The sequence below is a fragment of the Podarcis bocagei genome (assembly GCF_964188305.1).
Source record: "Podarcis bocagei genome assembly, chromosome: 1".
Classification (NCBI taxonomy): Eukaryota; Metazoa; Chordata; class Lepidosauria; order Squamata; family Lacertidae; genus Podarcis; species Podarcis bocagei.
Genome location: NC_138125.1, coordinates 94,874,269 through 94,901,572, shown reverse-complemented (window position 1 = coordinate 94,901,572; position 27,304 = coordinate 94,874,269). Strand labels below are relative to the sequence as shown.

The 27,304-nt window shown below is 42.6% G+C and overlaps 1 protein-coding gene and 1 long non-coding RNA gene across 2 annotated transcripts in view; one reads left to right on the top strand and one right to left on the bottom strand.

Annotated features, from left to right (window-relative positions):
- Nucleotides 1-10,031, bottom strand: part of PDIA5 (protein disulfide isomerase family A member 5) — a 151,129-nt gene extending 141,098 nt beyond the window's left edge. Inside the window, exon 1 of the mRNA XM_081188770.1 lies at nucleotides 9,903-10,031. Coding sequence (XP_081044896.1) covers nucleotides 9,903-9,974 — 72 coding nt within the window. The 5' untranslated portion in view covers nucleotides 9,975-10,031. The remainder of the gene's footprint in view (nucleotides 1-9,902) is intronic.
- A 31-nt stretch (nucleotides 10,032-10,062) lies between these two features.
- Nucleotides 10,063-26,979, top strand: LOC308584334. Its single transcript, XR_014006775.1, has 4 exons — nucleotides 10,063-10,173; nucleotides 10,561-10,612; nucleotides 23,957-24,040; nucleotides 26,041-26,979. It is a non-coding gene; the product is annotated as an uncharacterized lncRNA (long non-coding RNA).
- Nucleotides 26,980-27,304: the final 325 nt, after the last annotated feature.

Sequence of the window (27,304 nt, the reverse complement as noted above, 5' to 3'; positions counted from 1 at the left end):
AAAAATTAAAACACCAAATAACAGCAGAAATTAAGCATCTCCAAAATGAAAACTTGACACACACACCCCCAAAAAACCCTAAACAATACTGCACCTCTAGGCACCCTGAGCAGCAGGAATGGATGTAGCCGTGGGGGCAGGGGGGCAGCTACCCCCTCCAGATCAAGTAAAACAATAGAAATACTTAACTGACCAATCACATCGGTTCTGCCCCTCTAACGAAGTCCTCCCCGCCCCCCAACAAAAATCCTGGCTGCACCCATGGCAGCAGGAACTGCAGGACTCACAGCAAAGATGGCCTCTAGCTTCTCCATCAGCGTTAGCTTTTGTAGCTGGAGTCAGTCAGGGCCCTGTGCTCCCAGTCCAGGTGGAAAAAGGCTAGCAAGGCAGGAAATTATTCTTGCAGGACTGACAGCAGTGACATAGTTCTGTCTCCCCCTCCTCACCAAGATTCTACCATTTGTGATCCCATTATTCAGTGAACTGAAAAGCTCATTGTATTCTGTAAATAAAGTCAGGTTAAATGAATTTGCAGCTCCTGTGCCCTTGAGAATGCAGTCCTATACTCATCACCCAGGGAGTAAACCACGCTGAGCTCAACAGCACTTGCTTCTGAGTAAATATAAATAGAATTGAACTATGGCAATTGTAAATCAATTTGTAAATCATCAAAGGAGTGGGACCCTCACATTTCTGAAATCTAACCTGCATCTACCAACAACTTCCATACCATCTTAGTCAAGTGTTTCACAATCTCCAAAATAAAAATCCTAACACTGCATTACACATCCATGATGCAACAGTTAGCCAATATTAAAATACTAAGGAGAACTCTGGATTACAGTTGAAAAATTAACTCATCTGCTCCTATCACATCTGCTCCTATCCTATAAACTTGCTGGTTATGTAACTTTCCACATAGCATTCTCTGCTAGCTTTCAAAGCTTGGAGGACTCTTTTAAGGTCAAATCCACCTCTGTGATCCTACACAAAGCCAATAACCGTTTCTGACATTTTAGATAATGTTGAGAGCTATTGTTGACAATATTCATTCTCCTTAAGCAGTTAGCTTATTTCACTGCCTGTCTATTCTTAGATACTCTTCAGGATGCATAACCTAAATCTTTCCTTTATCTAGAACTTATCCCTGACACACCTGGGTTCAAATTCTAATTAAGTAAAAAATTTGCTTTGTGCCTTGAGCTTGTTACTACTTTACAGCCACTGTGGCTTTATTAGAAAATGTGATTTAGGGTGCTATCCTATATACACTTACCTGAGAATCGCCTTCACTGAACTCAGTGAAGCATACTTCCAAGAAGGCATGCACAGAATTGCACTGTACAAGTGACCTACTTCGTAGGCAAGCACACCACTTTACAAATTACGGAGAATAACTATGGTAACAGCACAGTTTTTCCTACACTTTTAACTCACAGGATCTATTAATGGAATTCTGTTTTTCTTCCTTGCTTCTTAGTCTGGGGATGAGGAACTGTAGTCTTCCAGGTGTTGTTTGACTCCAAATCCCAGCAGCCCGACAGCATAGTCAACAGTCGGTAATTGTAGTTCAACAAGCTATGGAGGGCCACAAGGTTTCCATTCTTCTCTTGCCCCATTAACCTAGGCATTCTAGTCTGCCTCAGCTCCTGACCGTTATTACCTTAAACCCACAACTTGAAAAGGTGGTGATCTACACAAAATCTTTAAATAGCCCAGCATCTGACAGTCACTGCTATGACAACCATTCATACAAATCAAAGTTATTATTCACCTTCACCCTCATGATGTCCACCTCCTGATGAAAAATGTGTTCTCCAGCTTATGGCCACACTCAGGTAAATACTGAAAGCCAGAAAACTAAGTCTTCCATTTATTACAGCAGGAAAAGGGGAATCTTTAAATTAAATCACCCATGAAAGGTTTATGAAGAAATCTACAATAAAATATTTTAATTGTACTATTATCACAATTTGTCAAAACCCTTTATTAGTTTACAAAGTCATTAGTGTTGAAAGCTTGCTTGATACTTTTAACAGATATACAATGGTTTTTAGTCCACATTTTAAACCAGACCATTCTTGTAAAGGGGTTATTAAGACAGAAGGCATTGTTGTAAACTCTGTTCACTTCTCAATTTATTATATTTTCCCATGTATAAGACGATATTTCCCCCAAAATTTTTTAAGTTTAAAATTCGGGGTCTTCTTATAGAAGGAATGTTGCAATTAAATATATAAATAAATACATGCCGCCATCCATATTCTTCCCCCCCCCCGCCTCCCCTCACTATTGGCCTCACGACGAACCCTGGACTGGTACTCCCCCCCAGCAGCCCCCACTCCGGACATTGTCCCTTCTACCTGGTTCCCTCAGCCGCCCCCTGGCTACCCAGACCCCCCATTCCCCAAGCGCACTCACTCAGGCAGCTCTGGCAGTCACAGCTCCTTGATCAGCGTTCGCATCTGCCGCCGCTCGTGGAGTAAACAGGCTATATACCATAAATACTGAGACAAAGGTGCAACACACAGGCAGGAGAGCAGGAGCTGCAGCCACAGTGGAGTTACACTGAGCTGACAGGAGCAGCTGCCATTACACAGCTTGCCTCACTGTTTGATGTTTAAATATACGGTACTAAGTATACCAGTGTTTTGAATATTTAATAAAATATCAGAGTTGTTATGTTTGGTGTTTAAAATATTTATTTCTTAATTTGGGGCTCAGAAAATAGAGGTCGACTTATACATGGGGGTCTTATACATGGAAAAATACGGTAGTATCTTTTAATGTTTTCCTAACCATGGTTGCTTTGTAGTTTTTTACTTAATGGGAAAGTGGTCATTAGATATTCTCCCTATATCTTCTGTATGAAGAGGCTACCATACAAGCTCTAAGTCAGTCACTCAAGAAGACTGGCACTGCCACTGGAATCCGTCTGTAGCCAATGACATCTACTTGCATGTAGGAGTGTTTCACGTTCAAAATGTAACACTTCTTTTAAAATAGCTGTGATAGTTTAAAGAAATTTAGGTTCTTCCAGGCCAGAACCTGCCCCTCTATCATTCACTTTGTTTTTCAGCTTTGAGTCTCAGGAGTCAACTTCCTTCCTAGCACTCAGTCGGCTTTCCAAAAGTGTATTCATTGTTCTGAGATTCAGTAGGTAAGTTCACATAACCATTTCAAGATGGCAGCTGAAATGTTTGAAGCCATTACCTACGACTGCCCCAGCAAATCTCAAAACATGTCAACATCACAATCACTACTTGGAAAATCTCAGAAACATACACAAGGAGGCAAGCAATTTATCACCTTGCAGAACATGTCAAAGTTTGGGGGGACACTCTCCCCACACACCCAGCAATTGTAATAGCTTCATTACATCAGCCATCACCTCAAATGGCTGTATGAATCCACTCAAATAGAAAAGTAAGGAAATTGTGGGCACAGGAATACCATCACTCCTCTTGGCATTTAAAGAGAAGCAAATATCAACTTCTTACCTCTTTTGCATTGTGCTATGCCATTTTCCCCCTCTTATCTGTACTACTCAGCTGCTTTTATTTCTTCAGCGAGGGAAGTTTGGTTGCCTGTGTATCCCTGTGACGTTTCTGTACTTTGCTTTTGTGTTTATCTTTGGTGAGTGGCCTGTAGGGTTGAGGGGAAAACTCTACTCTCTCCCCTCACTTTGAGAGACAAAGCAACTACGTCAGAGGAATCTAATAAGAGCACAGCAGAACCTCAAGAGAACACCCTCAGTTCCTTTACAGATGTTCTGCCAAATCAGGGGCTCAAGAAGCAAGACAACAAGTTGCTGTTCAATTGGTGAGGTGGGAGATTATCATCACTGAGGGAGGAGGGGAGTCTGCTGGAAGAATGGATGCAAGCAAGCGATGACATTAAACTAAATTTGAAAGGTTCTAGTCATTTTAGCTAACTCTTATGTACTGGAAGGATGTCAGTAGACATAAACTGTCCTGACATACACACAGACTCATGTTCCAGGATTCCAGATTCTACTTTCCTTGGAACCATTCCACTCCTCAGTTTATTTTCTACTGAGATACTTCAAGAACTTAAAACTAAAATCTGCTGTGCCGCAACCAGGACTTACTGTGTTTTGTCATCCTCAGAGAGAGGTTAAAAAAACCTTTGAATAAACATTTCAAAACAAAGCTCTCCCCCCCCCCGCTTAAAAATTCATAACTGTCAAGTTCTACTTCAAGTACATTCTGTTTTTGAAGAAGAAAGCCAAGAATAAGAAGGCTGCAGTTTAGTGTCTTCTTCTTTTTAAAGCATTTTATTTCCTACATCGGACAAATAGCCGAAAGCTTAATTGGCAGAAGGTGTCCTCCAGCATAAAACAACTTCAAGGCCTGATTCCAAGCAGGAGAACACACAATAATTATGGAAGTGACTGAGCACTAAGGCTCCTCAAAGTCAGATTCTAAGCTTTTGGGTTAAATATTTTTTTTCTGTAGAGAAGTAACAGTCATATTCAGCAGTTCAATTAGCTACTCCAAATACATGATCTCAAGCCAAGAACACAGTAGGATAATGCCCTTTTAGTGAGACTATATGCAAACACTCAACACATACTTCCACATGGTGAAAGCAAAAGACCAACAAAAGCAAGAAGCAATAAAGGGGAAAAGAATCCTGTGAAAAATAACCTGCTACTTTAAACTCAAGCTGCAATCCTAAGCAAACTTGGAAAGCAAACCCCATGGCCTGGTTCACATGACATGCTAAGCCAAACCTTGGCTTGGAAAGACTGCGCAAGCCTTGGAAAAACCTAGCCATTATGTTTTTGCGCCTGTAACCCAGGTTCCGGGAGCCATGTGGCAAATAACCCAGTTTCTAACACTGCTTCCAATGTTACAATTCTATGATCTTAACTACGTTGCTTGACTCCAGCTTGCCCTTATAAGTCACGTGTGCCAGTATGCAAGGAGAAAGACACACAATGGAAATGGAAATGTGGTCTAAACCACTGAACCTAGCTAGGACTTGCCGATCAAAAGGTCGGCGGTTCGAATCCCCACGACGGGGTAAGCTCCCGTTGCTCAATCCCTGCTCCTGCCAACCTAGCAGTTCGAAAGCATGTCAAAGTGCAAGTAGATAAATAGGTACCGCTCCGGCGGGAAGGTAAACGGCGTTTCCGTGCGCTGCTCTGGTTCGCCAGAAGCGGCTTAGTCATGCTGGCCACATGACCCAGAAGCTGTATGCCGGCTCCCTTGGCCAGTAAAGCGAGATGAGCGCCACAACCCCAGAGTCGGCCACGACTGGACCTAATGGTCAGGGGTCCCTTTACCTTTAAGGCAGAGTTGTTTAAACTGTGGTCACCAACCTGGTGCCTGACGATCTCCATGTAAAAGCAATTGGACCCGTGCCATTAGCAAAACACACCTAAGGAATTTTGAACATTCGCTACAATGTCCTCCCTAGGAGCTTGAACACTTCTGTGGCATAGCTTAGCCTAGGAGGGTCTAAGTAGCCATACAGACAGGACTGTACTATAAGTCACTCAATGCTTGTCTAGTTGCAGATCACCCACTTGAGCACAAGGCAATAAGTGATAGTTTTCCCCACCCATGCCACAATTTTTTGTTGGACAAGAAGAGGGGAGAATAGTTGTTCCAGATCATTTCCTAAATTGCCAGTTGTAATCCTCAGAACCTACAAGAATTTGGGGTGGGGGGGGGGAAGGCTTGAATATACTTAATATTGCACTCAGTGTGCAATCCTGTAAATGAAAAGTTACAAATACATACACATATTTGAGGATTTTTTTTATAGCAACAATTTAATTTGTTTTACTGCCTTGCAAACAGGACCTGTACCACTGTACAAGATGCAGCAAGAGTATCAAATATGTATTAAATTATAAAAAGCTAAATCTGTTACAAAATGATGCCAAGCTAATACAGGTATATAAATTCAAAACAGTACAATTCAGAAGTAGCATTTAATTGCATACATTGTTGGAGCGAAATTGGCTGAACCAACCTAAGCTCAGCATAAGAGTAGCAAAGGAAATCTGGGGCTAGACAAAGAAGATAGAGAATAATAAGGATAATCTGCAATAGCATCGTGTAATTTAACCTTATCATGTAATATTCACCTCATTTCAGAAAGGGCAAGACTGCAATAAAAGGGTTCTGAGAAGAGCGACAGGACTTGCATGTCTGAGAACAGATCTTGAACAATCCTAAAAACAAAAGGCCACAGTGGGAATTTTGCACATGGAAAAGGTAAGAAGATGTTCTCTTTCAAGAAGAGGGATCAGTAGCAAATATTAATATTGGGATAGGGTATTGATTCCTGGTTCAGAGTACAGGAGAATCTTTTTAACAAAAACTGCAGAACCTGGCAGGCATTGAAACATACAGGATGAAAGAACAGCATGGAGGACTGTAAAATAGCTATTACAGAAGACTATCTGAGTCATACAGATGATAGCGGACGCCCTATGTTGAAAAACAGCACCATTCCATCATGCATCAAGTAGCTCCACTTTGGCCAACCTTTTTATAAAAAAATAGTTCTGCCAGAATTGGAACTGAATGTCCAGATTAATCCAAGTCCTATCCTACGTTGTAACAGGATCCAACCCATCAATCACCCCCCACCCCAAAATACCAAACTGACCCATATCCAGAAGCATTTCACAAGTTGGAAACTGGAGGAGCAAACTTACATCATTCTGACTCTTTCAAGAAGGCTTAATCCACCTTCTCTCAAAACCAAAGAATACTAGTACTATATTCTACAAGAAAAAATGGATCTTTTCTTGGGGGGGGGGGAATCCAGTTGGGTAACAAAATGTTCAGACCTATGTAGTTATGTTTTTATAAGGAAAAAATAACCTTTATTTTATTATTAGTACTACCACCATACAAATAGGGCAACCTGTACATGGGGCTACCCATGTGACTGCACTTGGAAGATCTAGAACAAGAAAATCAGTTCCCACATGCAATAGGAAAAGGAGAGTAGGGAAGCAGTAATAAGGCTAAACAGTAGATAGAATCCAGGTCCAGGAGGCACATCAAACTGTGATACTAAAAGAGGGTGGGAAGTAAATACCAAACACTTGGAAATGATTAAACAAAATCCTCTTTCAATTAAGACTTTCTGCAAAGCTCTGGAAGCTGACTGGAAGAGTACTCTTAGCAGGAAACCAAAATTCATATAACACTTCCTGTTCGACATATGCACATTTGTGTTAACTTAACCCATAAAGTAACATTGCAAGCAATAACCACAGGCTCTTTCTTTGCCCAAAAGTTTCAGTCTTTCTCTGTTGAAATTAATTTAGCATTATCCCAAACAGCAGATGAAATAGTAAAGCTGTATCTAGACTGTGCCACTTCAGAATAGACACTCTTCCCTACACATACATACACACACAGTTTGAGCCTTCTCCCCAAATTTCTAGTTTTCTATCTACAGGACTCCTATTAAGGGACCCTTCCATCATGAAATCCCCCACCTGTGTGCTAGGGCATTGTTGCTTGAGCTTTTGTTTTTCCTTCAAAGCCAATAAAAGTGTGTCAGAAGCAAGAGGTCAGTGAAAACCAACCACCCAACTCTTTTTCCATGAATGGCACAGCATTTGTGTCCATCACACCAAGTCAGTTGAGTGGGGGTTGCAAATAAGGATTGGTGGGGAAGGGAGCGGGGGGAAATGGCAACACAACCACAATTATACATTTTGTTTGTTGTAGGCAAATTAATGCACTGCTATCATGTCACTCTGTTTCAGAAGTCCACATCTGACTGACTGAGCAGGTGTAAGAAAATTAAGAACTTACCTAGGTTATGATTATTTGTCAGGGGAAAGAAGAAAGTCTAATTTCACAGGGTAAATGAAAAGAAGTATTTATGCAAGCATTCATGTTAAACAACCTTCTGACTTATTCATGTTAAGCCTCTTTAAAGAATCAATTAAGAGTTGTAAAAGCTTTTTTCCCACCACAGAAAAAAGCTCCACTTTAGCAGCTAGTGTTAATAAACCATTTGTGGTACTGCATCCATTTAAATTATACCATACCTAGATATTTCTGAATGTGCTGTCATAAAGCTTTCCCACTCAATGCCCAAAACTTCAAGGTTTCCTCTCTTTTCTCTCAGCACATTCAAGGAGAACTCATATTGTGCAAAGTGTACCTATGCATACAGAGATCTGAGAATTCTCAAGCTCATGATTTTAATGCCACCCAGTCATATCCATATAATCATCCTCTATAAGGAATCCAAGTTACATTTCACCATGAATGGATGAAGTCTCTGTTTAAACCATTTACTGCAAAACCTAAAATAATCTGGTATGTCAGACTAATGTGGATTGAAATGATTTATTATTATTGACAACAGACAGTTCAGATTCTTCTCTGGGATAACAGTAGGCATTTGAGAGTTGAGAGGAGCCATAAGGGAAGTCTGCAAAATTCCAGTGGAAATGGAAAAACACTTTTAAAAAAATGTTTCTGTTTTGAAACGGTGGTAGGAAAAACACAAGAGAATTAAGGGAAGTGGAAAACAAACAATGATAAGTGCATTGCACTGCAAGCAAGGTCACAGGAATTTGAGCACCCATGTGAGCCTTAAGTGTCAACCCTCCATCCTTCCTCAACCCACCTCTGAAAAGGAAATATATATAGCTATATATACACACATCTCTCAAGTCATCTTATCTCCTAACTCTGTGACTTTTATTCTTTTCACAAAAATGAAGGTTGCAATCCTAAACACAATGACTAGGGAATAAGTCCCAATTTACTCAGCAAGACACACTTCAGAATAGCCACACCTAGAATTGCAAGATGTATAAGGTAGCAACCCAGCCTGTATGCACTTGGGAGAGAGTCCCAGTGGGGTTTATCCTTTGAGTAAACATGCAGAGGACCTGTCTGTGCTCATTTCACTCTTGAACCCATTTTCTGAGAGCACTAGCTTCAGCAAACAGTATTCAGGCTGCTGTCCTTCCCTGGGAGCAAGTCTCCCTGAACTCAACGGACTTGCTTCGGAGTAGCATAGGATTACACCATTACATTCTATTTACCCCTGAAATATTGAACTACAGAAGTAGTCTTGTTTCACCACGGCACATTCAGTTCATTGCTTTTATTTCTATTTAAAAAAGAAAAGGGGGAAGAAAATAGGTCGATTGATATTCTGCACAAAAATTTAGTCCAGAGCTAACCATTTGAACTAACCTAATCATTGTCGCCAACACTTCTCTCTCCCTCCTCACAGAGTAGGGGAATGACTTACACCTACCTACTGTAGAATCTCAAGAGAGACAGAGAGAGAAATAGTAACAGTGCTGCTCTACAGGACATATTGTATAATCATCCCAGAAACAGCAATGTAAAACATGCAGCCGGAGAACCTGAGCGCGGGACTGATAAAGGACCCGAGCGTTAAGTGGCAGTGGAGGCATAAATCAGCCGGCAACTAGCCTGCCTTGGAGCAGCCGGGTTTCCTCCAACTCACCAACAACCGGCCACGGGGTTCTCGCAAGCGTGGCAGGCAGGAAAGGAAAGGAAAGCAGCGCGAGCCTTTGCAAGCAGCGGCTCCTCTCGTGAGGTACCGTATTTGCACACACACATACACAAACCCCGCCTGCCCGCCCCGCTTTCCAAAGGCCGAAGAAGTTTTAACTTCTGCCACCTAAGCAATGTGAGCCTGCCGCTTTCACTTTGACAGGCGAGCTGTGTGCAAACACACAAGCACACACACAGCCCGGCGCCTCCAGAATCACCAGTTCTCACCACCAGCAGCACCAGTGTACCAGCCCAAGTGCCCCGGACAGCTCGCCCCCGCCCTCCGCCGCCCCGCGCGTCCTTCGCGAAACGCCCCTCGGCAGCAGAAGCCGCTTCCCAGCCACAGCCACTTACCAAGAGGGCCAGCAGCAACATCCTCCCTGCGAAGCACTTCGTCCTCCCAAAGCTGCGCCCCGCCAGACCCATCACCGACTGCCGCTCGCGCTGGCAGAACGAGGAGCTGCTGGCTCTGGCTGCTGCTGCTGCTGCCACGTCTGGCTAGGCATGCGCAATCCACAGGGAAAATCCTGCTACACTGGAGCGGAGCGCGGAGCGGCCGAGGTGCATGCTGGGAAGCGTAGTCTCTCCGGCGGCTCAGGTCGTTGGGTAACGGGCGAGGAAACAGGTGGGAAGAAGTATCCGATTAACACGTCTGCTGCAGGCAGGGTATAGTCTAATCCGAATTGGCATAGGAAGGGGCGCGCGCGGCGGGCGTCCTCCGTGAGGTAGCAGTAGATGCTTCCTCTGCAGAGACTAAGAGCCTGAGGTCTGAGCAGAGCAATCGCTGCTTCAAATCTCATTCTGACTGGTAATCGTTTCAAAATAACCGGGGTGAGCAAAGTAGAGGGGGGATGTAGATGCTTGGTTAAGATTTGGTTAGCATACCTGAAAGGGGGCAGGGCTTTTTCTTCATGTTTTGTAAATAAACACCGAGGTGGGCATGCAAACTGCTTGTTGGTTTAATATGTCTATGGACATATCTCGGCTTATCATTTATATTTATTTTTTCTAGAAACTCTTCCAGTCTTGAACATTACAAAAACGAAAACAGCAGCAGTTTCTTGGTAATTTACACTGAAATCCTGGCCATGTGTACTCAGCAGTAAATCCTTTTTAATTCAATTAAGCTTATTCCCTGGTAAATGGAGTTTAGGACTGCATCCATTATTTTGTGTAAACATTACTGGTTTAAAACACAGCTAGATTGTTATTTTCCTCAAGTCGGGCTGAAGGCAGCTTGTGGGGAAAGTGCATCGAAATGCAGTATTTCATAAGGAATAATAATAATACTCTGGGCGGCTCCCAACAGAATATTAAAAACATGATAAGGAAAACAACAGGACAGATATGGATTGTGGCAAACGTCATGTGTACACTGCTTCCCAAGCCACTCTTGGGAGCACACTGGGTGCAGAGTAAATAAGGGTGTGTACCCAGCCTTCATTCCCCAGTGTTACAGTTAGACCAGTTTACCTGACTGGCACATGTACAGCTTCAAGAACCCCACTATAAAATCACAGGCACCTTGCAGATTTGTTTTGAAAAGCATCTCTTTGGCACACGTGGTGCCTCTCACATCTCCATAGAAGAGCTTATGAGCCCCACAGAACAAGCAGCCTCACACAGAATCCTATACAATAAGGCACCCCACTGCTCCATGGCAGTAAAAACAAAAGAACACCCAAGTGCCAGATGCTATCAAACACCTCTAAATGCTTCTAGGATAGCCATGCCTAGGATGGATATTCCCTGCAATATCACAGTTCTGTAAAACATTGCCTTCTACATATATCCCATTGTACAAATACCCCTAAAATGGCAGAAGCACATTACAACCTGCCTTATAGCATGCCATTAAATTGAGTACAGTCTCTTCTAATTGGCAACAACTCTCTTCACAGTCTTTTTTAGCCTTGCTACCTCAAGTCCTTGAACAAGTAGCTCCAGGTATTGAACCTGGGAACTTATACATATCAGCCCCAGCCAGCATGACCCATGGTCAGGGATGATGGGAGCAATAGCAAAATCTTGAAGGTACCAAGTTAGCTACCCTATATGCCAGGAATAGAGAACCTGTGACCTTCCAAATGTTGTTGGACTCCAACTCCCATCTGCCCCTGCCAGCATGGCCAACGGACAGGGATGGTGGGAGCGAGAGTTAGGGTTGCCACCTGTCCCTAGAAATATGTGATTGTCCTTTCTGGGGAGAAAAGTGTCCCCTGCCCTGTTTGGACGGGATGCCTTTTTTCATGTATTCAGGCTCATTCTCATCCTCAAAACTGTGCGAGCAGAGGGTGGGTCCGGTGGGAGGAGGAGAGGGAGAGCCTGAGCAGGAGTTTGTATGGGGTGGGTGGGTCCATGAGATGGAGAATGAGAGCAAGAGTTATTGTGGGATGGTGAGCAGAGAGTGGGGTGGGGCCAGGAGGAGGAGTTTGAGAGAGAGGGTTTTTATGCGGGCAGAGGGTGAGTCCTGGAGAAAGAGGGGTGTTGCACGGGCCTGGTCTGTTCATCCACCCAGTGGAGTGCAGGGGGTATTAGGAAGGAGTTTATGCACAGAGGCAGGTGGATCAGAGAGCAAGTTGTTGTTTTCATTGAATAAACCACTGTAACCCCCATGTGCCATTGTAATGGATTGCTTTGAAGTTATTTCTGCACCCAGTGAAGTAATTTTTAGCCCCTCAATCCCTCCTCCCGCCCCGTCCTGTCCTGTATTTTGCCCGACCTGTTCTTATTTTGCCTGACCAACGGTGGCAACCCTAGCTGGAGTCCAAAGGCACCTATAGGGCCACATGTTTCCCATACTTGCCATAAACACATATAAAATGAAAGAGATTGTGAGAATGTGTTTTGGCTGCTCTGTTAATGACAGGGGAACAATGTTAGGCATCCCAGGTCCATAGTCCAGATACAGGCACAGGAATGTTCTGATTTGCAGGTACTTAAAAACTAGGGCTGCCATATTTCCGGATTTTCCCAGACATTACCAGGATTTCAAAGGCGGAAGTGACATCTGGGTGGCGGTTTGTCCTGGAGCTTCAGCTAATAGACCAAAAAATCATGGGTTTTTTGTGTTTTCATAAAAAGACAGCTCAACAATTTTTTTTTCCTTTAAAAAGCTCAACAATTTTGGTGGTTTCCTAAAACACTCAACAACTTTTGGGGTGTCCTTGTTTTTACCTTTTGAAATATGGCAACCCTAAAACAGGCTTAACTAGCACCTCGTCAGGGAAATTTAGGAGAGTTAGCTGTATTCAGCTAAGTCATACTCGGACATTACAATAACTTAGGACTATTGATCTCATTGAGTGTACTCCAAGTATGACTGGATGCAACCCAGCATGTTCAGCCCAACAGAAGTGTGTTGAAATGGGGAAAGGCAACAATCAAGCTCCCCAATTTTGTACATAGAATCACTAAGAAAATTTGAGTTGTGTAATGCAAAATACAGAAATGAGTAAATATAGAACCAAGGAAAACTTCTAGAAAGTCATTATTATTACATTCACTATGCACCCAGTTTTAAAAGACATTATTTTAAAAATGAGGGCTAGGGACCAGTTGCAATTCTTCAAAGTAAAAGCATATAAATTATTCAAATAAAAATACAAGCCACACAAATAAGGTTTTAAAGAAATAATATTAGTGTCTGAGAGCCTAAGGGCAGGAGTTCTGCAGCATGCGGCAGCCATCAAGGATTTGTGTCTATATAACTTGGCATAATTGACATACTAGAAACACATCCATGAAATGTTAATGGGGTGCTTTCATTTGTTCAGACACCCAGATTAACACATTTACTTAGAATGAAGTTCCACCAATTTAAATACAACTTTATTTTCAAGTATGACTGCTGGCCTATGTTTCTTATTCAGAACTACGTACTACTGAATTCGCTGGGGTTTACTTATAAAGAAACATTGTTAGGATCATATTGTTAAGATGCTTAAGGATGCACCTTAAGATCCTGCATCATGCATGTTAAGTCACACACAAGCTCCACTAAATTCTAAGGGATTTAACTCCCAAATAAGCATGCTTCAGATTGCTTCAATATTGCGGTATGAAACAGGAAAATACTTGTGCCATTGGTTTCCACCATTAGCAGCTTTATGGGTTAAAAACTATATGGCAGCAAGGCAATTGTGCTTTTAATGCTATTAGTGATGTCTCACCAGCCTGGTATACATTTCCACTGTAGCTCACAGTGCCAAATACATAGTCCAACACAATCATAGCTTTTTGCCATTTTTTCTAGTCCTTGGGCAGGCTTGGAGAAGAAAGATACCCTCAGTACAACTTGTGTTAGTTCTGCCGGTGTGTGAGAAGTGGTTTCATTTCAGCCTTGATTATGTATTGGGAACTCTTCAAAATTTCAAGTAAACAAATGAAGCACAGCCTGTCCAGAATCAATTTGTGTAACCTTCATTTTGATCATTATATTTGAATGATCATCTCATCCCAGATAACTAATTGGTACACTTCCCAAATCATAGGCATGCAGAGAGCAAGTTCTGTCTGGCATGGCCAGTAAGCCTTGCTAGGAATACTAATGCCTAGGTAAGTAATTGAGTGTATAATGTAATTGGTCACTGCATAATCAGGAAATTTCTTAACCTGCAGCCAAACAGTGTGTGAAATAAGGGTAGGGAACTTGCAGATATAGAGATGTTGCTGGTTGGAGTCCAACTCCCAATGGCCAGGGATGATGAGAGATGCAGTCCAACCACATCTGGGTGATCACAGGTTCTGTACTCCTGTTGCAAAGTGTCAACAGTATAGATTTGTTAACCTGTCACTGTAATACCCTTTAGATCTTATGAAAGTGGAAAAAGTGAAGCCATTATGAGTAATACTATTGGTACATGGCCCTTTGGTTACATGCTATGTTTATTTGACTTGTATATGTTTATTGTCTCAAATCACTAAATACTTTCTTTTTGTTAATGGTGCCTGCAGATGTGGTGAATCAACAACACTGCTAGCACATTTGCAAAGCTAAGCAGGGTCTGGTATGGTTTCAAATTGGATGGGGAAACGTGTTGAGATTCCAGCATTGCAGGGGGTTGGACAAGATGATCCTCAGGGATCCCTTCCAACTCTAGAGTTTTATGATTCTATGAAATCAAGCCTACCTTGTGTGACATTATAAAGGCCAGTTCAAACATTACCATCTGCACTCACAAACTGCTTTCTATACTCACAAGGAAGGCTTCCAACCATTTTTGTATTACTAAGCTCATTGTTCATATAAGCATCATACAATGTGCACTAAGAAAGCACACAGACTTTAACATTTTGGAATCTTTGAGACCATGGTATAGCAGAAGTCTATAGACTCTCCACTGACATGTTATGCCCACCTCACAACTATAGATGCTGTATAAAAAGTGGTGCAACATCTGAATCAGCCCCCGCCCCCAAACCAGGTATAATTCAGTGTGATCCTTAGAAATATTGGTTACCTGAGCATAAAAACATGCAACCTCAACAGTACTGGTAGAAAACTGTCCATAATTCTTGCTGGAAGAGAAGAGGAAGCAGATAATAACTACTGTTAATTCTCACTCATACATACACACGTAATTAAAAATAATACACCTCTCCACCACTCAATATATAATATTGGAAATGCAAGTAGAGAAATTCCTTGCTATCTACATAAGTGACTCCTTTTACACAAACAAACAAAAAAAAATAGATTCACCTGGTAACTCCCAGGCACTTTTAAACAGATTTCCATTTGTATTATACAGACACAATTATCCCAGCCTGTGTGCACTCTTCTGGTTTCCCATGGATTTCTGAACCTTCAGTGATTATCATAACTTCTCTTTGATTCCTTTGTGCCAAAAAATGCTTACATCTTCAGATGCTCTATAGCACAGTCGCTGCTCTTAAAGAATGCAAAAGCAACCTCAGTATGAAAAATTTGCCAAGCTAGGTTGGCAGGACGGCTTTTATCAGACCGGAAAGCAGAAATGCTCCCTGCAATAGCAAAAAGAGAGAGAGGGGAGAGAGCATCTTTCAACACAAGAGTGGCTTACTTTACACGGCAATTCAAGGAGACTGCATCTGCAACAGGGAACAAAATCACATCATGTTTTGACAATTTCCAGCTGTAATAGCACCTAGCTTTTACACAGTCATTTCCAACCAGAGACTTCAAAAACTATTCAGATAGGATATAATTGTCTTTATAATACTTGTGCAGGTTGGAAAGTGGACCAACAACAGCAATTCACACAAACTACGCAGCAAGTCAATAGATAAGGTAGCTTCATTGAATTACAGCCCTGGATCAATCTGTACTAACATGTTGCCTTTATTTTTGATGTCTTGCTTTGGCTGTTTCCTCTCATAATCACTTAGTTTGTTTTGTGTGCTTCCATTATTCCACTTTGCCTTTGTTCTCATATGCGAAGTCTGCTATTGTCGAAGTTCCCTTCCCTGTTTTGTCAGTTTTCTATGGATTTAAAACCCAGTCTTAGGTTTGGCACAGTCTTTCACAACAAACTAGAAAAATGCCCTCCAAATGGTTGGCATCTGTATGGAAATATTGCCATAAATAATGGTTTGCAGCTGAGTGGATGGGTGATGCCCAGGGACGCGGACTTATAAAAAATATTGGGGGGCCCCCCCGGGAAAGCTCATGAATAATAAATAAGCTCATGAATATGCAAATAAAGTGGGTGGAGCTTTTGCTCGGGAGGGAGGGCAGGAGGCATGCAGCCCGACCCTGTGCATTTTGGGCTGGGGGAGGGGCGGCGATGGCGCTCTGCTGGAGGGGCGCCGGAGATTATTGGGGGGGCGGAGCCCCCCCAACGAATTTTTGAGGGGGCTCGGGCCCCCTCAAGCCCCATGGAGTCGGCGCCTATGGTGATGCCCTATTTATGACCAGTTCCTCATGGGCCCTGCTTCCTACCATTCACATCCACACCAACAGCTCTCTTATACCATTTAAACTGTAATGTGCTCCCCCCTCCACACACACATCATGCCAGGAACTATAGTTTGTTATAGTTTGTCGCCTAACAACTTTGAGCACCCTTAACAATATAGAGTTCTCCATATTCACATTCACTTTAACAGCCATGTTAAGAGGCATGGATGTGGATGTGATTGCTCCCTTGGACATGCTTGCTTTGATCTGCTGTCTAATCAGCAGGGCTGGCCCATCCATAAGGTAGGCTGAAGCAGTTGCCTTGGGCAACAGAAGTCCAAGAGATGGTGTCCCATGGGCTCACTACCAGCTGCATTGCGTCCACTGTGATCTCACTGGAGTCAGGTGATTGTTGGAAATGTAATGGAAGGAACTTTCTATCATATGTGGTGGACCTGTAGAGTAGCTAAGGAATGTGGTTTAGCTTAGTATTACATCCCAACATAGGTTCATGACTCATTGGACACCTTGGCTGACACTGTCTCAAGAGCAGCATCTTCATCACTGCAGAGCCAAGCAACTTTATCCTGGAAGTGCTAAGTCAACCAGTCCCTGTCAGGAGTGACCAACCTCCAGACCACATAGAAGAACTCCACTGGATGGCTACTCAAAGGTACAATAGAAACCATTGCTGTATTTCTTTATTTCTTGGTATAATTATTATTTGAACTAGAGAAAATTGGTTCACATTAATTATTCACAAACTTTATTCCAGCTAAGCCCACAGGATTCCCATAGACAAAGATCACACATACAGCAACAATGCATAAATGCCTAACAAGATTTTCAACATAGCCAATATTAAATTAGTAATATGAACACAACAACCAGTTCATAACTACTATTAAAATGCCATACAAACCTGTGTCTTTTATTAGGTACAACCATGACTGAAACCTTAAAATGTACTCTCTGTGTACCCTGTGCTTCCCCTCTCCATTACCACCAGGCATTATTTCTAGAATATGTTTACACAATTATCCATTGTGATCGCCAACCAAACAAATTTCATCAGATGCCGTTTAATGTAGGAGAAGGGGATCCTGCTTTTCCTGGGCCTCCGAAAAGCAGCACAATAGACCTCCATCTCCTGCCTGAAGAATGTGAATCGGGGCAACCCCTTAGCATGGGATAGAGCATTGCCCCACATTACATGGGCTTTGACTAGATGACCCTCGTGGTCCCTCCCAACTCTACAATCCTGTGATTGAATCTATGAAGGAGAGTGCCTCTTCTCTTTTCTGTAGGTCTGGTGGTCAAGGAGGTGACTTCTAAGGCTAAATGGATTTCGAAGAAGGCATCCATGAGAGCCCTAGCTTAGATTCCCCGGGCACTGGAGCATTTGCCTGAGGATCAGGCACCCAGTTAAGTTGTCCAGCAGAACGCAGCCAGCTTATCGTCCTCTGACTCTTAACTCAGGAACAGGGCTGTGACAGCAATGTCCTCTACAGCCACTTCTTATTAAAGCGCTGGTGCAAGAGGACAACTAATTTAATTCTTCCCATACATATTAACTGTTGGATTTGCTTTTAATGTTTTAACAATGACCTAGATGCCCGGTTTCTTAAACATAAATAATGGAAGGTACTTAATCAAGAATCTCTGTGTTATTTTGAGGTTGAGGAATGTGTGCTGAAGGTTTGCAGTTTGCTTATTTCTTTATTTATGTATGAATCACTTCCATAAAACAACAAAGTAATTTAACAATAAAAGCACACATAACAACAATTTCAAGTCTAGTACACCTACAGAGTGGGATAAGAAATCTTGTCTTAAAAGGCTTGTTGGAAAAGAATGGTCTTCAATAGGTGCCAAAGACTTTTCTAGAGACAGTTTGACATATGCTTGAGATACTCCTTATTTTTGTTGATATTTTTCTTATGGCTTACTACAATTGCAAATACAGAATAAGTTGTAATGTGGGTTTGGGAGGGAGAGTGAAAGAGATATTATGTACCTGTTAAATTCTGTTATTTAAAACAATTCCTTAGCACAGAATTATATTTATTACTTAAGAACAAGATGCTGGGAGCTACTTTATAATGAGTCAGGCTATTAGCCTATCTACTCCACTGTTCTGTGGCCTGCACAAGCTTCCCAGGGTCTGAGGTAGGGGCCTTTCTTTATCATTAGCAATACCAAATAATGAATGATCTACATGAAAGTGTGCTCTCTCTACTACTGAGCTATCGATCTCTCATGTAGGTTGTTAAGACTAACAAGGGAAAAGAGAGAGGAACTGGTGTTGAAGAGAGTGCATGATCCTATGTTCTGGCTCACAAATTGCAGAAATTTGTTTGCAAGGAGCCAGCACTACATATGAAGAGGGATTGCCCTTTGTATACAGTTCTACCTATTTGTGCATGACCAGCATCTGGCATGGAAGCTTTAAATGAATGAGCTCAAAAGGGAATACGGGAATGACCCAGAAAAGGTTCAGAGGAGATTCTTCTATAGTCATTGGCATGCCTCTTTCTACCCGGGCCTTTGCTAGGTCGTATCTTACAACTGGGTCTTCTCCCCCTCCTGTGTAAGAAAACTGTCCAGCAATCAAACAGGTACTCCTGTGACTCTTCCACCTTCACTTCTGTGTTCTGGGGGTGATGTGGTAGAACTGGGGAATGAGGCAAGGTTTGAGATGCGGGAGGAGAGGTGCTTGGGGGACCCAGGTGAAAAATTATTGAGATGGAGCTTTTCAGGCTGCCTTTGGACTACTGCAGGTTCCTTCAAGCCTTCAGTTGGAGGGGAGATTCATAGAATCATAGAGTTGGAAGAGACCACAAGGGCCATCGAGCCCAACCACCTGCCAAGCAGGAAACACCATCAGAGCACTCCTGACATATGGTTGTCAAGCCTCTGCTTAAAGACCTCCAAAGTAGGAGACTCCACCACACTCCTTGGCAGCAAATTCCACTGTCGAGCAGCTCTTACTGTCAGGAAGTTCTTCCTAATGTTTAGGTGGAATCTTCTTTCTTGTAGTTTGGATCCATTGCTCCTTGTCCGCTTCTCTGGAGCAGCAGAAAACCTTTCTCCCTCCTCTATATGACATCCTTTTATATATTTGAACATGGCTATCATATCACCCCTTAACCTCCTCTTCTCCAGGCTAAACATGCCCAGCTCCCTTAGCCGTTCCTCATAAGTCATTGTTTCCAGGCCTTTGACCATTTTGGTTGCCCTCCTCTGGACACGTTCCAGTTTGTCAGTGTCCTTCTTGAACTGTGGTGCCCAGAACTGGACACAGTACTCCAGGTGAGGTCTGACCAGAGCAGAATACAGTGGCACTATTACTTCCTTTGATCTAGATGCTATTCTCCTATTGATGCAGCCCAGAATTGCATTGGCTTTTTTAGCTGCCGCGTCACACTGTTGGCTCATGTCAAGTTTGTGGTCAACCAAGACTCCTAGATCCTTTTCACATGTACTGCTCTCAAGCCAGGTGTCACCCATCTTGTATTTGTCCCTCTCATTTTTTTTGCCCAAGTGCAATACTTTACATTTCTCCCTGTTAAAGTTCATCTTGTTTGTTTTGGCCCAGTTCTCTAATCTGTCAAGTTCGTTTTGAAGTGTGATCCTGTCCTCTGGGGTGTTAGCCACCCCTCCCAGTTTGGTGTCATCTGCAAATTTGATCAGGATGCCCTTGAGTCCATCATCCAAGTCGTTGATAAAGATGTTGAATAAGACCGGGCCCAAGACAGAACCCTGTGGCACCCCACTAGTTACTCTTCTCCAGGATGAAGATGAACCATTGATGAGCACCCTTTGGGTTCGGTCAGTCTGCCAGTTACAAATCCACTGAGTGGTAGCATAGTCAAGACCGCATTTTACCAGCTTCTTTACAAGAATATCATGGGGCACCTTGTCAAATGCCTTGCTGAAATCAAGGTAGGCTACATCCACTGTGTTCCCTTCATCTACCAGGCTTGTAATTCTGTCAAAAAACGAGATCAGGTTTGTCTGACATGACTTATTTTTCAGAAATCCATGCTGACTATTGGTGATCACAGCATTCCTTTCTAGGTGCTCACAGACTGTTTACTTAATGATCTGCTCCAGAATCTTCCCTGGTATTGATGTCAGACTGACTGGGCGGTAATTATTTGGGTCCTCTCTTTTCCCCTTTTTGAAAATAGGGACAACATTTGCCCTCCTCCAGTCTGCCGGGACTTCGCCTGTTCTCCAGGAATTCTCAAAGATGACTGCCAGTGGTTCTGAGATCACATCTGCCAGTTCTTTTAATACTCTTGGATGCAGTTCATCTGGCCCTGGAGACTTGAATACAACTAAACTAGCCAAGTATTCTTGTACTATCTCCTTAGTTATTCTGGGCTGTGTTTCCTCTGCTGAATCATTTGCTCCAAATTATTCAGGTCGGGCATTGTTTTCTTTATCGGAGAAGACTGAGCAAAGAAGGCATTTCACCATCTTTTCCTCTGAGTGACCCCACTGTTTCTTTGTTCTTCCTTTTGCTACGGACATACCCATAAAAGCTTTTTTTGTTGCTTTTAACCTCTCTAGCAAGCCGAGTTCATTCTGTGCTTTAGCTTTTCTGACTTTGTGTCTACATGTGCTGGCTATTTGTTTGAATTCCTCTTTGGTGGTTTTCCCCCTTTTCCATTTTTTGTACACATCCTTTTTTAATCTTAACTCAGTTAAAAGTTCTTTAGATAGCCACTCTGGCTTCTTTAGGCACCTTCCATGTTTCCGTCTCATTGGTATTGCCTGAAGTTGTGCTTTTACTATCTCCCTCTTAACAAACTCCCAGCCATCATGAACTCCCTTTCCTTTTAGTATTACTGTCCATGGGATCTCACCCAGCACTTCCCTACGTTTTATGAAGTCGGCTTTCTTAAAGTCAAGAAATTGAGTCCTAGTATGCTTGGCTGCTCCTTTCCGCTGTATAGTAAACTTCAGAAGAGCATGATCACTCGTGCCTAATGATCCTTCCACTTCTACCCCACTAACCAGATCATCAACATTGGTTAGGACCAGATCTAAAATGGCTGTTCCTCTTGTTGCTTCTCCCACTTTCTGGACAATAAAGTTGTCTGCAAGGCTAGTGAGGAATCTGTTTGACCTTATGCTCTTGGCTGAGTTTGACATCCAACAAATATCCGGGTAATTGAAGTCCCCCATTACTACTATCTCCCTTCCTTTTGCATGCTTGGCCATCTGTTCCAGGAAGGCATCATCTATGTCCTCCGTTTGGCTTGGGGATCTATAGTAAACTCCCACAATGAGGTCTCTGTTATTCTTCTCTCCCTTAATTTTGACCCAAATGCTCTCACTTTGGCTTTGAGGTTCTAAATCTTGGATCTCTTCATAGGTATACACATCCCTGACATATAACGCCACTCTTCCTCCTTTCTTGTCTGGTCTGTTTCTCTGAAATAGATTGTATCCCTCCATTATTACATTCCAATCGTGGGACTTATCCCACCAGGTTTCAGTGATGCCTATTATGTCATATTTAGTTTGCTGTACCAAGAGCTCAAGCTCATCTTGTTTACTTCCCATGCTTTGCGCATTAGTGTACAGACATTGAAGTCCATTAATCATTCCCCCGTGTCTCTTATTTAAGGATTTTTTCCTCCCACCACTAGGTCTGCGTGCTGTTTGCTCCATTTGGTCTATGACATTTGGATGATCATCTTCATCAATTGATAGACTCCTACCTTCAGGAGCACTGTCTCCCTCCCCCACATTAGTTAGTTATCTCCACAGAGTTCTAAGTGTATTTCCAGAGTTTTCGTTGGATGGTCCTGATACTACTGTGTTCTTTGTTCATTCTGGAATTCTTTTCAGGAATATGGAAAAGGTTAAGAATTTTAAAGTCTTAATTCCATCACCCTTTGATGGAATTGCCATTCATGGAAATGGAGGGAACTATCTATGTTACTCTAATTTCTAGGTTATGGGAATTGTTCTAGACTGGCCTCTTTGAAATCTTGCCCTAATTCAACATTATATAGATGGCTTACATGATCACAGTGCTTATGGGGGACTTAACCCTACAAAATTGTCAGCACTGTGATTTTCAAAATGAAGCATTTGGTCTTGTATTTAACAGGGAAAGTTTATTTATTATTTGCATCCTGGTTTTCTATTCTTTTCTAGTACTCACCTAAGTAATTAAGAACCCTATAAAGCTGAGCAGTTCTCTGACTAATGAAAGGGGAGTCAGTCCAGTTTGGTATTCAATACTGGTATGCCTAAATGTTGTAATTGCCTTATTTTTGGCAGTAACACTGGATATTTGCCTCATTCCTTAACAATGCATCATTTCTCTCCAGAATGAAGCTGTATTGTGGTTACTGCCATCATGTAGCCAGTCTCTGCCCTTTGCATTTCAGATGTGCTAATTATTTTGATATCTTGGTGTGCTGCCAACCGCTATTGCAAGCATTCAGTATTCCCTTGGCTTTATTGTCAGTTCCTGACTTGGTGGCAAGCAGCTATACAGTAGCGTATATTTTGCTTTCACTAGTTTACCAGAGGGAGCCATAGGGATACACACATTCATCATTCCCAAGACGTCAACTTATAGGACACTATACATAGAGTTCTATAGGAATGTGATACACCCTCAGGTTCTTTATGCAAAACACATGCACCCTGTCTGAAGTGAGACAAAAATAGCTGCATGCATATCAACAAACTCTACCAAAGCTCTTTTGTTTGTCATCTTAACTACAGGGAAGAGTATTGCATTTCTCCAGCATTCTTTGCACAAGCACAATGCAAGCGATCCTTCCTACACTCTAAAGGAGTAACACATTTAGAAAAGTGCTCATAAGGCTATCATGAGAAGGGCAGGATAAGTTAGATGTTCCATATGAATTTTCACCAGACTACTCAATCGTGTGAATATTGAGAAAGAAAGTGACCTTGCAATGCCTCACACACGTGAAATAGGATCACATAGATCAGGCCATCACCATACCCTTTATTGGCTTCATGGCAAGTCCTACTATTAGGTAGAGCAAGGCGGAAGATGCTGCAGGGTGGGGAGCAGCAGGGTGTTATTGGAGGATAGAGAATATGGCCTAGTAGGTTGCCTGAACCCTCCTTGCCAATGTTGAAATAAGATCCAGTTTGGTCAACTTTTGAGTGTGGAAATGTGGGGTGGGTGCCATCTTGCCTTTTGCCTTAGGCAGCTAAAAGTGTTGGGCTGCTCTTGACCATCTTATTTGGAATGTAGTAAGAACTTGAATTTAAAATGCCATTCTCTGTGCACATGTATACTTTGTCAGTGTCTTAGCCATTTTTCTCCACGTTGTTGTCACCATCTCTCCTGGTATCTGCTAACTACTCCTTGCCTGGCCTCAGTAGGAAACTAGCTGCCTTCTTCTTGGTAGGCTCATCCTGCACATTCACTGTACAACAGACACTATGGGCAGATCTACACTCATCTTTTATAACGTTAAGATGGATACATTGCGTTTTGCTTGTAATGTTAATATTGTAGTGCGTTATGAAAATGTGAAGCCAGAGGGTGCTGCAGAGCAATCAAGAACCGGCAGTAGTGAAACTGTGTTTGGACAGACAAAAGGTAAGGAATGTTTTTAACTTACCAGTATGCCCTGTGACGTTTTAGAATGATGTATCTAATATTGTGCTTATAATATTTAAAAGGTTGGTGAAGATCCAGTCTATTTCATTTAACTTTAAGGAGCCTGGGATGGATTAGAACATGCAGAGCTTTCGAAGCTCCTACACTGTTTTTTTCTCAGACTGTCAGTACTCTGACTGTCAGAACTCCTTATTAAATTCTGCTAATGACAAGATAGTAAAACCACAGCAGTATCTGGGAGTAAACCTGGTAACATGGGCCAAGAGTGTCAGGGATAGACAGTATCTGAAAGCCCCAAAGTCACAGAATGGAGTTAAAAGGATAGACTGGATTTATTTATAGAAATCAAAATTGGCAGGGCATTGAAAGGAAAAGGAAGAAAAGGAATTCCCAATTTATAGAAAGGAAAAAGAGAAAAATGGGTGACCTGTTTATAGAATTGTATCCCTTCACAACAGGGGTTTTAAATGTAACCTTGAGTACTCCCACTTGGTGTGGGGGGGTTTTTTTGTTTGTTTGTTTTGAGGTTAGGCTTGCAGAAATGGCCAATATTTTAAATGAGAAGGTAAACGCTACCAAAAAAACCAAACACACACCTATGTACATGTCTGTGTCTTGGGGGGAAAAAATCTATTTCTTAGTGGGGAAGACAGAGCAGAACAGAAAGAAAACTGGAAAGGGAAAAAGGAATACATTCCTATCAATGGAAGATGTCATGGAATGGATGGATGGATGGATGCAGATGAGTGGTGGAAACAAAACAGCTCAGGCATAGTGATCACAGCAATTATTCCCAGTAGGTCTTGCCCCAGTGAGGCATTTGTGAGGAGAGAAGGGCATCTGCCTCCTGGCTCCCAGCCTCTCTGAGCTGATCACCTAGTAAGCTGGGCTGTGATGTCTTGCCTGCCTCAGTCTCTTAAAGTGCACTTCCCAGTATTCTCGATGCCTCGGAACCCGCCTTTTTCATGGTGACGGGGGCACCTTTGGTTCTGGTGATGTGGGCACTCCCCCCTGGCTCCTGTGAACTGGCAGCTGCCACTTCAACATCCTCTGATGTCCCTTGAATCCCTCCTAAGTCCCCAACCTCCCCTTCCCCATCTTCAGCTTGTCCTGGTATGTACCAGTTGTAGCCACACCCTTCCTCTTCACCAGTATCCTGCCAGCTCATGACAGTCTTGCTTATTATGATAGTCTTTCCTGGAGCTTACACAGCTCTCCATGAAACCAAAACTTATGCACTGCACGTGCAGATAGAGATTATCATCTTCAGCAGAGTCCCAGGTGGAATCTACACCCATATAAAAACAGTTCTGAAAATGCTTTAAAAACAACAACAACATTTTTTAAAATACATTGAATTTCCCATAAGGCTCACTATCACCATCTAGCATCACTTTGTATATTGCACTTAAAACACAAAACACTTTATTTGCAGCTGTATAATTGAGTCCCCAGGGGCTTGCCAATCGGAAGGTGGGTGGTTTGAATCCCCGCGACGGGGTGAGCTCCCGTTGTTTGGTCCCAGCTCCTGCCAACCTAGCAGTTCAAAAGCATGTCAAGTGCAAGTAGATAAATAGGTACTGCTTCGGCGGGAAGGTAAACAGCATTTCCGTGCACTGCTCTGGTTCGTCAGAAGTGGCTTAGTCATTCTGGCCACATGACCTGGAAGCTGTATGCCGGCTCCCTCGGCCAGTAAAGCAAGATGAGCGCCACAACCCCAGAGTCATCCTAATGGTCAGGAGTACCTTTACCTTTAGCCAAGTCCCCAGTGCCACAAATGTGTTTTTTGAGGTCCACACAATCCTTTGAGCCCCTTCTCATCCCAGTACTATAAACTGGCCTATTTGCTATAGCATAATAATCCATAACTACAGCCTTTCATTTGTGTGCGTGTAGTTTTTCTGATTCACTTTCCTTGCTCTGCAGCCTGTCATTGGTCAATAAATCTCTCAAATTCCATCCATTGTCTACTTTTCTAGGTCCCAGAGATGTTTCTCCACTGTTGCTGTGTCCTTCCTTTTATGCAGATGCTGGGAGCATCTGGAGAGTCTTCCAGAATCACTACCATCCTGTCTTATCTTATCATTTCCAGCCTACCCACAACTTTATCTGCACAGTCCAGGAAAGAGGCCACACAGAAGCAACAGCAGCGCCCACATCCTCCAAGCACCTAGTTTTGTGTCTAAGCATCCTTTGAATCCACCCTTCTTTGTTCTTTGGACCAAATTGCCACCTACTACTCATTCATTTTGAGTGGTGCGCATGCTGATTCGAAGCCCATATTATGGTTTTGGTCAGCCCTGGACAGTGCCGTCAGGCTTGCCTGGGGAGCCCAAGTTTGCTCTGTCTTGACAACCCATTGCTATACAATAGGGGATTTTTAGTAGCTCCTGCCTGTGCTCTTCTAGCACCGGAATCCATGGAGCGTGGAACAAGGGTCAGAATGTTGCATGGACCACTCCCAAGTGACTCTGGAGTTATCAGACTTTTCTGTGAATATAAACATGCTGAAAAATATTATTATCCCATGCTCTTCCAATTTTACCTATTTAATTGTACAGTACCTGTGTGTGTAAGATTGTGTGTGCACATTCACATGCTGAGGCCTCTTTGGAAACTTGCCATGCGTATCATGTCTACACTACTGAGTGCATGGCCCTCAACTGAAAAAAGAGGAGGAGAGACAGCTAAGTGACGAAGACAAGCAACGAAGCTAGTATGTGTAGGCATAGTGTTCTGGGATATATAAACTGGGAATAACCCTGAGACACTAATAAAACACAGGCCAGCAGAACTCTTACAGAACAACAGAATGGAGTGCAGATGTAACCAAGTGGGTCATTGGAATGAGTTCAATTGTTCCATGTGTGACAGAGATAAAGCAAGCTACTTTAACAAAATAAATGCTTCAAGTGGAAAGCTGTATTAAAAAAAATAAAAATAAACACAAAGCGATGGAGGGGCCTGGATACATTCTTAATTTATCTATGGACAAAGGGTAATTGGCAGTGCTTAAAAATGCATGAGTGTGCAGCAAATGTTCAGCCTTCTGAAAGAGAGGTTGACAGTGAACAATTCTGTGATTGTAGAACTTTACATGCACCTTTGTCTATATCAGGGGTGCGGAAACCGTGGCCCTACAGATGTTGTGGGTTGGACTTCAACTTCTATCAGTCCCAACCAGCATGGCCAATGGCCAATGATGATGGGAGCTGTAGTCCAGCAATATCTGAAGAGCAACAG